The following is a 16,762-nucleotide window of genomic DNA, read 5'->3' on the forward strand; positions in this document are numbered from 1 at the left end:
CAGATACAGAAGTCTTTCGAGCAGGTATGTCACGTCCAGTTTTTGCGCATTCGAGTTTTGTATCGTATTTTAAGATATTTAATGAGTTTTCAGTATAGATTCTAATAAAATTTACAAAGTAACGAATTATCCTACTTTACAACCTATTATTATACACCGCAACAACTAGCAAATACATTACTACAGATATTAAAACATTAACACAAAACGATTGATTGCAGCGCCAGTACACACCTGCTCAACTGACATTCGTTCAACGTACACTATTAATACTCAACTAATATAACGTGTGAAACCCTATTTTAAAAACACAGCCCATAAATTACTGGCAAAATGAAAATAAAACATGAAAAGAACATGCTACAAGTTATTTAAAGCTAAACAAGATGAAAAATTGTGGTATATTCCCCTATATTTTATAGGCTAAAAGTTGGTATCAATAATTGAAGTTGTGTCTCCAGGGAGAGGGTTTACCCTGACGTGTGGTGCTTACGGTTCGAAGGTCAGTTAATATCCGCGGCGTTGGTTTTACTTTGAAAGTTTCTTAAGGGAAAAATAGGAGGTAAATAGTGCGATGTGATTAGATGATAGATTGTATTTTGTTGATGCCAATAGTGAACTGTCTCGTAAACTCAAAGATTTTATTTCGCTACTCTTCCAAGTACTAGCAGTGCCTATAACTCTATTGTTTTTCTTTTGGCTAAAGCTAAGCTGTGCGGATTTATTTTGATTGTAAAGACATGCTTGAATAACGCATAATGTTATTAAAACTGACAGATTGTAATGCTTGAGCAAGAAGCAATGTGTGGTTGCGATGCATACGAAAAGAGATAGTCTACTGAAAAGGTTTTCATAAAAAAGTAGGAATCAAGTTATCATAACGTGTTAAAGTAATTTCGTATATTAAAACATTTTCTCTCTACTGTCGACCTATATGTTTTTAAATAACACATTCAAAACCCAGCCAATAAAAGCGCTAGCATTTTGTTTCAAGCACTTTTTCTCAACTCGTTTAATGCCTGAGATACTTGTATTTCACACGCAACGACCACACGGGTCGGACCCGTGTATTCGAATGAAAAAAACTTATTGCAAGAGATGTCTACATGTATATTATATATACAAGTATGTATATGTACAGTCACAAGCAGAATTTTTGCCATGTCATCGCCGCCATTGCAAAGCGCCGACCAACCCGAACACTGTTAATCCCTATACAAAAGTTTATTTATTCCTTTTTGAGTGCGACTTTTGGAAGTTTATTTTTGTGTACCCTTTTGCATATTTAACGGGTACGGGTACACGTTCGGACGTGTTTTATCGGCTCTTGATCACTGGAACTAGTATATAAGTCTATGTATGTGTGTATAGGAATTCTGGGTAACCGGTTTCAGTGACTAGTGGTCTTACGGTGCTAGCTTTTTGTTGGAATTACGGTAAAATATTGCTGTGGTATTTGCGGTGCAATGCAATGCTTTGAATTACTTTCTATGTGAATTGGTTTTATTTAGTGTTAATCGTAGTTTTCAAGATCAGCCTTCAGATATCAAAATCATTTATGTTATCGTTTTAAGCCGCTAAAAATTAAATTCGTTACAATTGAATATTACGCTGCAAAAACAAGAAAACAACTACAGAAATCCAAATGATTCCTCCCAAATAAAAAAAGTTAATCGTGATAAGTTGAATTCAATAACACCATTAAATCGCTTACACTCCTCAATAAATGGAGCACGTTTAGGCAAAGCGCACACTATAATCTTTAGGTATCGAAGAGCTAATTACAAAAGCACAAAAAAGGCCTTATAAGCACGAACTGGTATAAGTGCCGACTACACTGGCATGCCTTTAGCATAATATTATTTGAGTCATAATTTACCGCGGTCGCCGAGACCGAACGTTTGATTTATTTATGAGCGCATACTGACTCCGCCACTAATCTTTAGTGGAATTTAATTTGTTATTTATTTACTAATCGGCGATAGTAACTGTGGTACAGGTAGGGTTATGCATGGCATTATACTTGCTTGTTTTAAATTTAGATTCTTTTGTATTTGTTCTTTTGTTTAAAGTTGAGTGAGAGTGAATGATTTTGAAAGTTGCTTACAGGAGTTGCAATGATGAAGTTGTTTGGCGCGCTGTCTTGTGCGTTCCAAAAAATGTTTGAAGTTCAAGCGAAAAGTATAGTCTAACAAAATATTTAAAGACCATAAGGTTTTGTTATGCAACAGTAATAAATGATTAAAATAATCTTTATAGTAAGTTATAAATCAATAAAGAATCGTGATTAATTGTTTTACTGGTTGCTTATGCCAAGTAGCAGATTTGCAACCTTTTTCATACATTATTTATTAATTATATTATTTTCCTTATTTTAGTGTCATTGCTATGTCAAGAATGTACGGATAAGGAAGCTTGTATTTCCCCAAATTAATCTTAGCTTTTTATCAACTATATTTAAGCAATATAGTATGACGAAATAAATATTATTTTAAATCGTAGGTATTGCCTTAAACAGACCACCGTTTAAATCTCGTAAACGGATGCAATTAAATAGCTATTACGATCTGAATATTGAATAATTTAAAATTACATTGAGTATAAAAGCCGTAATAAATAAATTTATAATATTATATTCTTTAAGATTAATTCACAGTGTTTTGTATTTGATGTTTTTGTTCACGTTTGTAGCGTTTCGCGTGTTAGCCCGCCTTATCGTTCGAAGGAATTTTAGTTAGAAGCTTGTTACTTGTAGTTTTGGGTATCAGTTAGCAACGATCGTTATACCTAAGTTTAACTTCATGAATGTTAGACCAAAGTTAAGACCTTTAAATGAAAGGAAAATGTATATATTTTAAAGCGATCAGAACGTTAAACCTACTTTTAAGATTTTCTCAATTGAATGGATGCAAAGGGCAAGAGATGAGAATAACAAAACCAAATTCTGGATATCTAAAACTGATCATCCAATTATATGGCTTTATTTGGGAAAAATGTGTAGTACTCACATTTTTCATACGTCATTATATTAAATGCAATAAAATATTAAATTTAACTAATTTTGCATTAGGAATGTCAGCTCTACATTTCGAAGCTATGAATGCTATCTAATATTTGAATGTATCACAAAAGAGGTTGTATTATCTAATTTACACGACAGTTACTAGCCTCTTTGTCTTACAATACATAACCAACAATGTTTATCTGCGTTAAATACTAATATAACCAGATATAAGTCAGTTTTAATAAATTACGTTGACTTCACTTTGACGTGTTCAGGTCTAAAATAACAAGACTGGGTCCCCTTAATGTATTTTCAATGTCCATTTCAAGATAATTGTAAGCTTTAGCTACTATGAGTCAATCCTTATTAATATTGTAAGAGCGAAAATAGCTCTGTTTGTCTGTCTATTGCAGTTTAAAACCAGCAGTTTTATATGATAGTTGAAAACATGAGAAATGTCGAATTCTTCATAATATGTTTGTATTAGAAATTAGGTTGCAAGGGATTATATGGAGTTATCGTCAGTTTACAACTATAATCTACAACGGTATTCCATAAAACACCGTATTTATCAGTTAAAATAAAGTAATGTGTAGGTTAAAATATAGTATATAGAAATGTGTTTCTTTTCTTCCTTTTTAAAAATATTGTGCTGAAACGTAAATTCTTGATCACAATTAAAGTGTTACGATATAAGTTATATAATTATAAAGAAAAATTTGCAGTAAGTAATAATTTTCTGATTAATTAGCGAGAGATTAAAAAAGAGCTGGTTTTAAATCCGACAATAATCCATTGAGTCTTCGATTCGTTTAAGATGAAATTGACTTTCTTAAGCTGACACGATGACCTCATGAGATTAATTGAAGATTTTTAATTTCATTACGAAATTCAAAAAGTCACTATAAGTCTTAAACGTTAAAACGACTCTACATTTTCACATCTGTTGGCTTTTGCGTTCAGTCATTACAGATGCTTTTGATCTTAGATGTATCAACGGAATGTCTTCGCTAAACGTGAGATTTCTTAACAATAGTATATCACACCCTCTTTTTACACCATCATTGTTTCAGCCCTTCATTTCTTGTTCACTTCAAATCTGCCTTCAAACGACAAGAACAAATGGCCCTTTGTAACAGCTTCACACATTTTTCCGAACAACTTAATTTTTCCGTGTTAATACCATGGTTTTAGTTTAAGTAGTGCTAAATAATGGTGTATTGAATTCTTATAAGTCGTCAGACGGCACGCACGGGGCGGTGGCTTCAAGCTCTCTGAGTTATTACCACCAAACATGTAACGCGACCTGACTGCTGCCAACTCTATTTGCATACATCGGATTGCTGCAATTGGACGACTGATGCGACTGGATTCTGATTGTGAGGCGCGTTGATAGGTACGCTAATGATTTGGTATATTTAACCCAATGTGAAGATCACATTTTGGTTCATGAGTGCAGGATGTTTTTCTTTTGTTCTAAAATTATATTAATAAAAAGGATGGTCGACGTTTTGCTGGTAATGGAGGTCTAAAAGCTGCTAAGATAGAGACGGGAAAAAACCTATGTTCTTAAATAATTGAAGTAAGTTAAGTGTAACTTATAGTATCTTGGTATTTGCAATATATGGTAAACTGAATGTAGTTTATGCACACTACTACCCAAACCAGTATCTGTTCGTACAATAAGACAAATAATTTACTTGCCTTGACAAGTATGTAGCATTCGTAACAAAGATGATTGCTTTCTAATAGAGTTGTAATCATTGTAATATACTTCGCGACTCAAACGACATTATAAATCAATTGATCCGCTATTCATATGTCTATCTGGTATCAAACGATACTGGATTTATGATGGAACGGGAACAATATAAAAAGTTGAAATTTTGATTAAGGTTTTAATCCTTTTTTTAAAGGAAAGTAGAGTATAATTGCGTTAATTTTAAGATAATAATTGTTTTTAAATCTTCGTAAAATACTTCATTATTTATTTATATTATATACCTTTTCTTACTTGATTTGTAAAAAATGATGTCAAAATCTGCTAAAATTAAGTTAACAGCGATAACCAGTAGCGCGTGTGCAATAGGCCTAACATTCATATTATACATTTTAATAAGGCTTTGTCAAACCTACAGACTTTTGTATTATAACAGGGCTTCAATATATGCTTTTAAATAAACTATTCATGTTCCTGAACGTGCTTCGGTAATTTATAATGAGTGTCATGTACGAAGTCAGTGTCTGTAATCATTCTAGATGACAGTGTTATGATTAATACGAATGCATCCATTATTGGTACAAGTTAAGTTTTTCTTTTACTCATCATTAATGGGATGTTATTGCCAATAATTTTCTTATTAAGTCATTTAGATCAGCTGTTTCTTCGTTCAATTGTAGAGTCATTGATTTGATTCTATATCTGATGGGACGAATACGTATAATACGCTAAATGTTTTAACAAGAAAACGAATAACTATTTAAGTTAAGTAATGGAAGCGCTTAATCATTATTGAATGACTTGTAAAAATTGTACTGTAGTCAGATGACAGTAAAATTGAAAAATGTGGCATTTCTTCACAAAATTGTATAGTTCAGAATTCGAATTTTAGCATACAAAAGTACTTAAAATAATTAAATGCGACCACTATCACAAGGTTACACAGGCTAGTAGCCACATGAGGCGGAATCGCAAAAATAAACCAATTAAATACACGGTAAGCCTTGGCAAGGTCGAGGCAGATTTGTGTCACATATAACAATACGAATTTTGTATCATTTCTAAGAAAAAGTGGGCCGCTGACATCTGCTCTTGTCTTTACATGAAGACATCTAATAGACAGGCGCGGTGTTACCATCCTGTGTCTTGTTTCACACTATCTCACAAAATAATCGCTTTTTGATTTAAAATTGCGTGTTTTTCTGAATTTATCCGACATTTTCCGCACACAAGCTATTAAAACTACTTTTAAATCACTCGTTTAAATTGAAACCGATTAATTTCAAACAATTACTCAATAACAAATTTTCAATTGTCTTAAGAAAATAAATCAAATTCTTGACTCAAAGCTCCTGTTTTTTAATTTGGAGCAGATTAACCCTTGATACCCAATTCATGCATAAAGGTTTAGGTCGCGTCAAATGAAACGTCACGGTGACTACGCACTTTCCCCATCATTAGGATACGAGAAGAAAAAAGGCTTCGGATGTTCAGTTATAAGCGCCCGCCAACAAAGCCATTATGCCTTATTATGGACACCATCCATCAGCCAGCCATATCGATCCAACATTAATGCATGCTAATGCTTTATAAATAGATATATAATTTGTTTTGTCTCCACCTCGGCATCCAATTGATGGATTGTTTTATATCTATTACATCAAACTGTTGGTTTTTGATAGAGGCGTGGTCGTCGCTGCCGTTATTAGTTTAGCCGGTGAAGCTAAATCATTTATGATTTCACGCTACCAATAAAAAAGTGTGAATCGAGTCGTTTATAATACTGATTATGCTCGCGGTATAAAAATCATTTATTATAGTAATTTGAATGAAAAATTTACTGTTATACACTTAAATCTGTAAAGTCGTTAACAAATAAATCATTGCACTTACTTTGTCCAAGGTGAACACGCTTCATCCAGGGATAAATCTGCGGCGGATTCGCTTGTGAGTTCGACGCCGACGATTTTGAATTCTTAGTATTTGAGCTAGAGTTATTAGCCTCATTGCTTTCGTTGCTTGATGTGCTCGAGGCTGGGCTCGATATATTCTGATTCACGTTAGCCTTGTGTTCCACAGGCGAAGCAATAGGCGTAGTCAGTCCTAGCTTAGTGCTTGTAGTTCCACTTGAGTTCTGTCCGACGCCAAAACCGGGGGATGTTCGTCCCGGTCCAGAAGATGTGGAGAGATCCTGAGGAGATGCCACTCCAGTTGTAGAAGTCGAGTCCGCGAATTTACAACTGGCTCCAGCAGCTTGGCTGGGCGGAGTGGACATCAGGTTAGGAGATAAAGCTCCAGGGCTCGGGTTCGAGTGCTGATGCATATGACTAGCAGTGCTTCCCAGTCTCTGAGGGTGTAACTGCGTGTAGTCTATCATTGTTTGGGGCTGCATGTGCGCGCCTGCAGCCGGTGTCCCATACGGATGTTGTGGGTAATGATGCCCAACTTGCGGCGGCGAATAGCAAGCATTCGGATAGGCCGAAGCTGCTGCATTTGGATTGTAGTAGTCGGCTCCTGGTGTAGGTAGACCAGGATGACCGCTTTGTTCGACGGGCGTACCAGTACGCCCAGGCGCTTGGTTCCCATAGCAGGAAGCAAGCGAGTTGACGAACTGGTAGGAGCTCATCCCAGCGTTATAATTTAATTCGTTCATCGATAACAGTATGTTTTATCCTTCTTCTCAAGATCACTCGGTACTTGTCATCGTTTGGACGAGCACTGAATAGTCTAGTTGGACATGTTAAGTGCTACTGATGTTCGCGGTCCGTTTCAATTGTCCCCGTAGAGTGGAGCTTGATTGATGGACCTGTGATAAAATGAGACACATTAGTCGGTCAAGTGCGTCGTCTCGTTATACGTGATAAATGTTGTAATACAAATCGTATCTTAAGTGTTTGATTTAAATATGTATTGTGATTTGTTTGATATGAAATGTATTCTGAATATGAATAGGTTTAGCATTAAGATCAATAGCTACATAACTGCAAACTACATTAAGATAACTTGTCATTTATTTGAAAAGCATTATTACGAGATAAACCTGGCAAAAATGTTAACTCTTATAACTTCAATACTAAAAAACAGGCCTGCCATTTCTTTACCTAAAAAACTCAAGTTTTTTGGTTCGTGATACAAGTAGTCTACCAGGGTGGGCTATAATCACCAGCGATAAGTTCGCAACGTGGTTCATTTTACGGTCACTTTCGTTTTTACAGTACTCAATAATAGTTGCATAAATCTCATGAACACGTGTAACACTTGCGTCACACAGGGGGTCTATTCTAAAACAATAAATTAATATAGGGATGTGACTTCCTAAAGCGCAGTACACATGTCAAGTCAAGTGCGGAAAAAACTGTGTTTCAGCCACGTGGTTGGGCTATAAAAGTGTCCGCAGAGGTTTATGGCTGTAAGCGGTAGGCCGAATGTGACTTCTACCCGATTTATGTACTTCGCTTGGTGCATACATCTTTATGAGCAAATTAGCAGTCATTGTGCACCCGATTTATTTGTCGCATTTGCTCGCCGAATGATTAATGTGTGAATTTCGGTCGGACATCGGAGTGATAATAAATTTTATGCGCATAAATAACGATTTTAGCGTAATATGCCATTGTGTTAAGAAAAATGTGATTTGTTTGAATTTTAATGTCTTGAACATTACTTTTTTGTGAGTTTAAATTAAAATTGTTTTACTTTATTGTTGCCTCTTTTTCTAATTAACTTATCTGTATGATTTAAATCATGTTTCTGTTTAAGATAACTATTTTTAGAAGTGTTTTAATTCTGTTCTTCTGTTGAATATAATTATTTTTGCAAAAAATATACAGTTCCTTTATAATTATTACAATTAAAACGATTTAACATTATAGAACTGGCTTACAAGATCATAGTTTTTTTTGCAATCATAAATGGAAAGAAACAATATGATCACTGTGCGTTAAACTTTAAAATGACTAAACAAAACATAGTTAAAAATAACTTAAGATAAAATCTCATAAATAAAATTACATAATGCTATAGATACGTACGTTCATAAAAGAAAAAGATTTAAGTTGTTAACTTTAATACTTAAACTATAAAAATAATGCAAAGTATGACAAATATGCAAAATATGACAAACATGAATAAAAGCTGGATATATTGTGCAGGTCGGCCTATATAGTTATCACATCATAAAACAGCTGAAGTTTAATGTAATATTTTTTCAGCCGTCAGATATCCAAACCCGAAAAATTGGAGTATACTTTTTAATTAAAGGATACTTTTTTAATATTTTAGAAGACTAGGCGAAGGCAAACGTCTTATTGTTCCTTTTCTTAAATCGTGTGACATACAGGCACATGTGTTCAGTTTATTTCAGTTTGAAATTTTTGTCACTCCCGTCCGGTCCACATTTAATGGGCCGAACGATTTCATTGCTTTTTGTTTTTTTTTTATTTCTCAAAGTTTTTTTTTTCTCCGTTGTTTATTCCCAGACATCCTTTGATGAACATTCGAATGTCTGTTTTAATTTCAATTCGGCACTTTGATAGGTTTTTATTATTTGTTTAGCGGTGGATATTTTGTTTTAAATGATTGATATTTGATAGCTCAAGAGACATCTAATTTATGAGTTTCGAGATGATCTAGTATTTTTATTTATATTGGTACTAGAATTTCATTGGTAGAGCGTTCTTATTAACTCGTAGTTAAGTTGTAAAGATGCTGAAAGGAACTACTTTCAAGAGGCTTTGAGATATAATAAAAAAATGGATAATTCTGTCTACTTATTTTACGATGTCTAATTTATGAAAAACACAAGAGTTCGCTCAGGGAGCAAATGTAACATTAAAATAATTCTAGACACTTAATTATAAAATGACCAGTGTCTCGTGTGATGATCAAAAGCAATAAAACATGAATAGATCTAATAATGTAACTCGAATAAATATAAATGGAACAGTGATATTATTTTAATAACCGCTAAAGCCAAAAAGCTCTCGGGATATAATAACTTTTAATGTTCCGTGTCAAGTGGACAGTTCGAATCCACTGCGTCCTGGGAGATTTACTGCGACACGCTTTGATTTTACGACTCGCGCCTTTTCAATTTTAAACGTATCAAACTACTTAAACCAATTGACAAAGTCTATAACAAAAAATACATAGAGTACAAATAAAATAAATGAAATACTCACTCCAAGAAAGTTTTAGAGTGACCAACAGCCAGCAACTTTACGAAAAATCACAACCAATCGTAACGCTGATAAAATCACAAAACATCCCACAAGTTTATTCGCAGACACTTTTCACAGAAAAAAATATATTAATTTACCAAAAAAAAAATAAGAATCATAAAACAACAGAATCTACGAAAATCAAATACGACCGTAACAGTCTATTCAACAATCGAACTTCAAAATTCGGAAAACTTCGGTGCGTGTCGACGCGGCGAAAAACGACTCGTGTTTTCCCGGCGTTCGAGCGTCGAGTGCAGCGCGCGTCTGACGACGAGGTGAGCGGCTGAGTTGACGCGGCGTCAAAGCAGCGGCGGGCGGGGCGAGCGGGGCGGGGCGCACCTGAGCCCGCCACGTGCGAGCCCGCTCAGCTCTCGCTCCGCTCCCGCTACCGCGCCCGCTCCTTCGATTAGCGTAATTAGGGTACACCGTCGCAACACCACGTATCCGATTTCAATGGACCGATTGATGGTTATGGATGGTAAATGGTAAACGATTGTCGGTAGCTGTGAACTGCAATCGTTTTAAGAGTTCTGTTGACTTTTCTGCCTTAGAAAATTTATAGAGGGATCTATTTAAGGGTTTTTCGAGAAAAAAAATTTTTGGTAGTTCTTTTTAGACCAATGCTGTAGCCCTAATTTTTTAAAAGATCTGATAAAATTAGAGTAAATTTCTATTTCATAGATCATGGCAAAATTTGGTCTTTTATTTCCGATACAGATACTTTTTAAATAAAACAGCAGAACAAAAGTAAAAAAAAACAATGACCGTTACAACATACTAGCAAACTTTTAACATCATTTTAATTACTCTTGCATAAACTAGGGTCTAGAGGCGATAACATAACTCGTCAAGGAAAGTGCTTAATCCAAGTCTAGATGAGCGGACAAGGGCCATGCATCACCCCCGACATACGACGTCGCGGTGAGGAATAAAAATGACCACACACCGCATAAATGTATCACTAGCCTATATATTCATAATTACGTTCAATGTGGCATTTGTAGCTTCAGCATGAGAACTTTGACATGAGGATAACGCATCGTGATCTTTCTTTGTTGATAATTTCTACTCGTTTTGGGTAGAGCCTCTTCTGAGGCTTTTGTCTTTAATGTTGCGATTATTGTGACGTGCTTGAAAGACTGAATGAAGGCTTACAAAAATGGATTACTAAAAAAAATCTTTTCATTATCAAATCAGATTAGAGTGATATCAACTTAGGATTTTTTTACGCTAGGAGTGCCATTCTTTTCGGCACCAATGGAAATGATTTAGCGATTCCTTAAATATTGGAAAAGTTCTTCATTGCGTCTTTATTTGATAATATTTAGGAAGTTATAATTGCCATTTATGACCATAAATTAATTTTATGCTTCTTCTACTGAAACAAGGTTTTACAAGCTTTGGTTTCGTTTGCATACAATGATGTTACTGAAATTGTTGTCGGAAATATCAGATTTTTGCGCCTTAATTGCTACACAGCCGTTTGTCAAAACAACATCCTGAAGAATAACGAAGATATTTAATCTGTAAGGCCTGATTATTAATTTAACATCATCGGCTACATTTTCGCTATGCACGCAAACCATTGCCAACTCCATTGGGCAGAAAACGTAAAATCACTCACAATTGCATTTTACAAATTCAGTGTATCACAAACGGTTAGTGAAGTCGCCTCGAATCACTAACGACGCACATTCGTCTTGTACATTGGTGGCTTAATTATAATTAAGTGCTAATTATGACGATAGTACGCCACTTGCTGACGAACTCAGTTGACTAATAGCGTGATGTTACCGTGGATTTATTGTTTTTTCACACGATTCCCGACCAAGTGTTTGGTACATGTTTTGTTATATGAAAAATGTAAATGAGTTTCATAGTTTGGTACGCAATGGTAGAACTGTATCAAAAGTTTTGACACGTTAGCTTACTAAGTATGGTGTAACGTGTTTATATTTTTTTAAAACCTTAATTTCAATAGCTGAGTAAAAGAATGAAGAAATAAACACTAATTCATGACATAGAAGTAGGTTTATCTTCTGAGTAAGGTCACGAACCGCCTTTTTTAAGAAAATCGAAGTTCAATGCTTATATCCAAAAATAGAAGCAATTCAGAACCTAAATTGGATATCGGTCTAGCCTATTTTAAGTCTAGTAAATATTTATTAGATACCTAAGAAGAATACAAACAACTCTCTGAAACTTAACTCTATGTTCTGAAGATAAACTTATTAACAGGAGAATTTCGATTCATAGTGGTTTCAAACGTTTTTTTCCAGCGAAAATGGTAAAAAGTATCGTCTTTGCTCGAAATTAAATCATTACAACAGTGTTTGACTTTGCAAACAAACGAGCATCATCTAGGTAACTGGGTTCTATTATATATGACGTCTTTCCTCTGTAGGGAAGACTGCTTTGGCGGAACAGGTAAAGCCAACTGCAAAAATCTGCATAATCTTGCAAAATGATTGAATGTGGATTGTGGATGCCGAATTGGAAAGCAATTTTTAGAAGATCAGTTTATTAGTAGAGGAAGCTTATAAAAATCTTACTAAATCGATTGTTATGGAGTTTTTAGACGGCAGTATCGGTATCTAATAAGAATTTATATCGCTACTGATGTCTTAAATTTAGTAAAAATACTTTCGTCCATTTTACATCATAAGCTAAAATATTTAGCAAGTAAACAATATTATAGCACGAAATATAATAGTGATTCATATCTCATTTGGCGAGACGTAGTTGTAAATAAAGCCGATACTAATAGGATTAATTTAGACATGATTCATATACGGCAACTGCTTCCTAATCATAAATTCTTTGATCAGGTAGAAAATGAACAAAAAGTTTTTATATCCTTCAAAACTTTTTAAAGAATTTCCATATTATTTTGTTAATCAGACAAAAAATTATAAGGTCTGTCGGATGTCCCAAAAGACACCTACCCTATGTCCCGTGGGCCACAAAATTTATTACGACTTAATAATCAGCTAGTCACGCGACAAATGCACATGTGTGCCAACACAACCTCGAAATAATTTACGACTTTAGGGTGAGTATATTCGTCTCTTTTCTTCCGAAAGAAAAAGAACGAGAGGTGTAATTAACATGTTTACTTAAATTCGTTTATTGGTATTTAATAGGTAACTGGTTTTTGGGTTAAATGATTTATTTGGTTGCAGGTATGTGGGGTATGTTAGTTGTATCAGATTGGAGTTCTGATAGATACCTATGTCTTACAGGATTTTTAGATTCAACATTGGAATTCCTGATGGTATGGTTGAATATAATTTCTAAATGATTTTCAACATGTAATTTTAAGATTTGTTAGGGAAGAGAACTAATTTTTCTATGTTTACATATTTAGACGTATCTTTTTTCCACGTTCTCCAATATTTTACTTGAATTAGGTACAGCTACTAATGTGTCTAAGTTATTGCTATAATGTATGTTATGACATAGGCACATGCAAAAGTCAATGAGAATTTAATTGATGATAAACATTGTTTATTAGCTCCTGTCATTATAACACATTTTTATTCTTTACAACTCGTGGTCGCCCACTAATTAAATTTACTTTTATTATGGTAGCCCTTTTATGAAAGGTAAATACTTATAATTCGTAATGAAAAAAAAAACTATTTTTATACCGAGACGTAAATTGAGAATTTTTTTTTTAATAAATGTTTAACAATTTTTTTTTTCATTTCATATTTACCCACCCCACATACATATAATACGTAATTATAAAAGTAATGCGTATTCCTCGATTCTGTTAAGTTCATTGTATGTAATTATAATCATAATAGCCACAATTGCACAGCCCTTGTGTGTAACTAGAACATCACGCGTTTCTTTAACTAAACGACGAACTTAAACCGTGATACCCACATAATAACACATAATTACTTAATGCAACACTTAATTTACAAATGAATAAAAAATTTGCATGTAATCATAATGGCAAATGTGTTGCTGTCTTTCTTGCACTGGCTTGTTTAGTACGGGTTAGAGAGAGACGTCGTGTGACCGAGCGCTCCTTGGTTATGGAAGCATGCGTTTTGCAGCGGTCGTGGGCGCGGCTTCGTACGTGACCCGACGGCTCCCGATTGGCTAGCGGTGACTCAAGTGGGGTGTAAATGAAGAAACTTCAAACAGTTTTATAGTTGAAAACTTTATGAAATTATACAAAAATTTTCCTACTTTCTATCGGTTTTTGACGACGTGATTGGAATGTGGGAGTTATTAGATGATAGAAGGTTGTTCCTGTGATGGTAAGTGACAATTTTATTTTATTTAAAAATATACTGAAGCCATCTTTAGACACAGAAATAAACAATCATAGATTTTTGTTAAACAACAAAAATAGGTTAATACCATTTATTTAATACTGATAAAAAATAAAACTAAACGGTATCAACGTAAATAAAATCATTACAAATCAAAATTCAGTATCTAAATACATATATAGAAAAAATCAAAAAATGTAAATTGCTGAAATTCGTCAATAAATCATAGACGATGAAATTCACGTTAAGAATATTCTAAATATTAGATTCGTTATTTTGCCAAAAGATGGTATCAATTTACTCGTTTCTCTCAAATCCTTATAAGTCTATTTTATCTTATGAGAACTGTTTCCTTAATTGAAAATGAAAGCACTCTGAAGTTTTTAAGTTTTTTTTATATATCGTATCTAATAATAAAGCAAAACTACTTTGATACTGGTTTACTGATAGATCAAGGCATCTTTCCCCATAAACATGTAAATAAAGTTCACTTTAAAATAAGCTCCCTCTGTGTGGTTTCCAAATGTTAGAAAATATTCTAAAATGAGACTATCGGTTTAATACATTTGCCAGTTCCAATTCACAATTTCCTTAATCTAATATATACTTACGTCAACGTAGGTACTTCCTAGCTACACTAAGTACAACTCTACGACTATAAGTTATATTCCGGTTGAAGATTGAATGAGTTTTTATTCTAGATGGAGGTTTTTTGCATACGCTTGCCAACGTAGTTCAGCGAAACAGTCTCACATTCCTTCAAATCAAACTGAGGCACATCTCAACCAAAAAATATACCTATTAGGTACGCTTACAGCTAATCATGCTGTAAAATGTTATAAATGGCCTCTGTGTGTATGATCCATGTTATCACGCAAGATGCCTATTAGACTAGTTCCCGCCTTTCAGAGTAACTACTAGCAAGTATCTAACTACCTACTTGGATTCTTACACTTTTAATGGAAGAAAAAAAATGATAAAAAATAACAAATAACTGAAACTACACTATTTATACCAAACCAGCGTAAGTTTATGTAAATCAGTTCCCGTAAGTGGCTCTACTTCCATTTTTAACAAATGTGTCGTGTTTCTATTCCGTTTTCTTTTTAAATACTTTTCTAAATAAGAAATATTTATTTCTTCTTCTTAAAATAGCGAAAGAAGAAACCCCTCGCTTTTTAGTAGTTATGGAGTAGACTAGGTGACTCTTCATGATCCTGAATTTTTCCCAACTATGTTGTGATCGGCTTCTAGTCTTACTGGATGCAGCTAAGTACCAGTGTTTTACAAGGAGCAACTGCCTATCTGGCCTCTTTAACGCAGTAACCTCAGCAACTCACTACGTTTTACAAAATCTGACTGCCAGAATTTTCAGTTTCTATCTGACGAAGATGACTGTAACAGCCGTGACCCAATATTTATCGTGCCTGAATGTAGAATAAAAAAAACTGTCTTGGTATTTATTTTTGTTAGATAGAAGAGGAATAGCATAGATATATCATATTATAAGCAAGCAACAGGCACTTATATATTCTAATTAGATTTAAATATATTTACAAATTAGTTTTCGAATAAAGCTTAATTCGTCTTAATCTCTGAACTTTATATAAAAAACCATGGGAATTGTTAGTATAAATGTCTGCATCATTATATTTAGTAAGTTTTAGTGACAAATCTGTAACATGACTAAAAAAAAAATATATCTTTCAGGAACTTCTTTATCTTTAAATATTTCGATCAAAAAAATGTAGAGTTTCAATTTACAAACATTGAATTCTATTGTAATCGTGTCGGTATGAATTAATTTTACTGATTAATTGATCAAATGTTGAATCATGATTTTTTCTTCGAAACGTTGAAGGCGAAACTAAACCATTTTACGTCTTTAATAATAAGAATCATACTTATTTCAGCAGTTTATCTAAGCTTAACATTTTTATAGAGCCATGGTTGAACTACATTGGGCTCTTTAATGCCAAGTCAATTCTATTTTCTATTGTAAGCCACTATTCAACTCAGGTCAGAATAAACTATTACTAAATCTGCCGACAGAGGCGCCACAGTCCAGTTTCAGCATCAAACAAACCTGTTTACCCTATCATCATAGATGGCGTTGTCATCAGAATAGAGTTCCAATTAATTATTACATATTTTTTTGCCATAACTTTTTACATTACTTCTTTTTTGCTGCGTTTTGTGAAAATATCGTTCTAGACTCAAAGTAAAATTTATGTGATTCAAATATTCCTGCATCCGTAATGTACATTTAATGCATGCAGTTACTTACCTTGTAAGGTATTTACTGTATAAGTACTTACTGTTTGTTACACCTACGCAATAACATCTTTGGAATATTACTGATAATATAAAGCATGTACGTATTGTTTTGCAATTTTCCGCTGCCATTCATAATTTCCAGTCACTATTACCTAACATTCGACCTAACTTTTTTTTAGATATTGCTTCATCCGCAATTATAGACTACTTTTCTTCCATGCCTTCTAAATACCAGGATGTGCTATCCAAT

General features: G+C 33.9%; 1 protein-coding gene across 1 annotated transcript in view; it reads right to left on the reverse strand.

Annotated features, from left to right (window-relative positions):
- LOC113496550 (homeotic protein Sex combs reduced-like) overlaps window positions 1-10,397 on the reverse strand; it is a 37,265-nt gene extending 26,868 nt beyond the window's left edge. The window contains exons 1-2 of the mRNA XM_026875805.1: window positions 9,905-10,397; window positions 6,618-7,530 (exon numbers count right to left, since the gene is read on the reverse strand). Coding sequence (XP_026731606.1) covers window positions 6,618-7,377 — 760 coding nt within the window. The 5' untranslated portion in view covers window positions 7,378-7,530; window positions 9,905-10,397. The remainder of the gene's footprint in view (window positions 1-6,617; window positions 7,531-9,904) is intronic.
- Window positions 10,398-16,762: the final 6,365 nt, after the last annotated feature.

This window comes from Trichoplusia ni, chromosome 8, assembly GCF_003590095.1.
Source record: "Trichoplusia ni isolate ovarian cell line Hi5 chromosome 8, tn1, whole genome shotgun sequence".
In the NCBI taxonomy this organism is placed as follows: domain Eukaryota; kingdom Metazoa; phylum Arthropoda; class Insecta; order Lepidoptera; family Noctuidae; genus Trichoplusia; species Trichoplusia ni.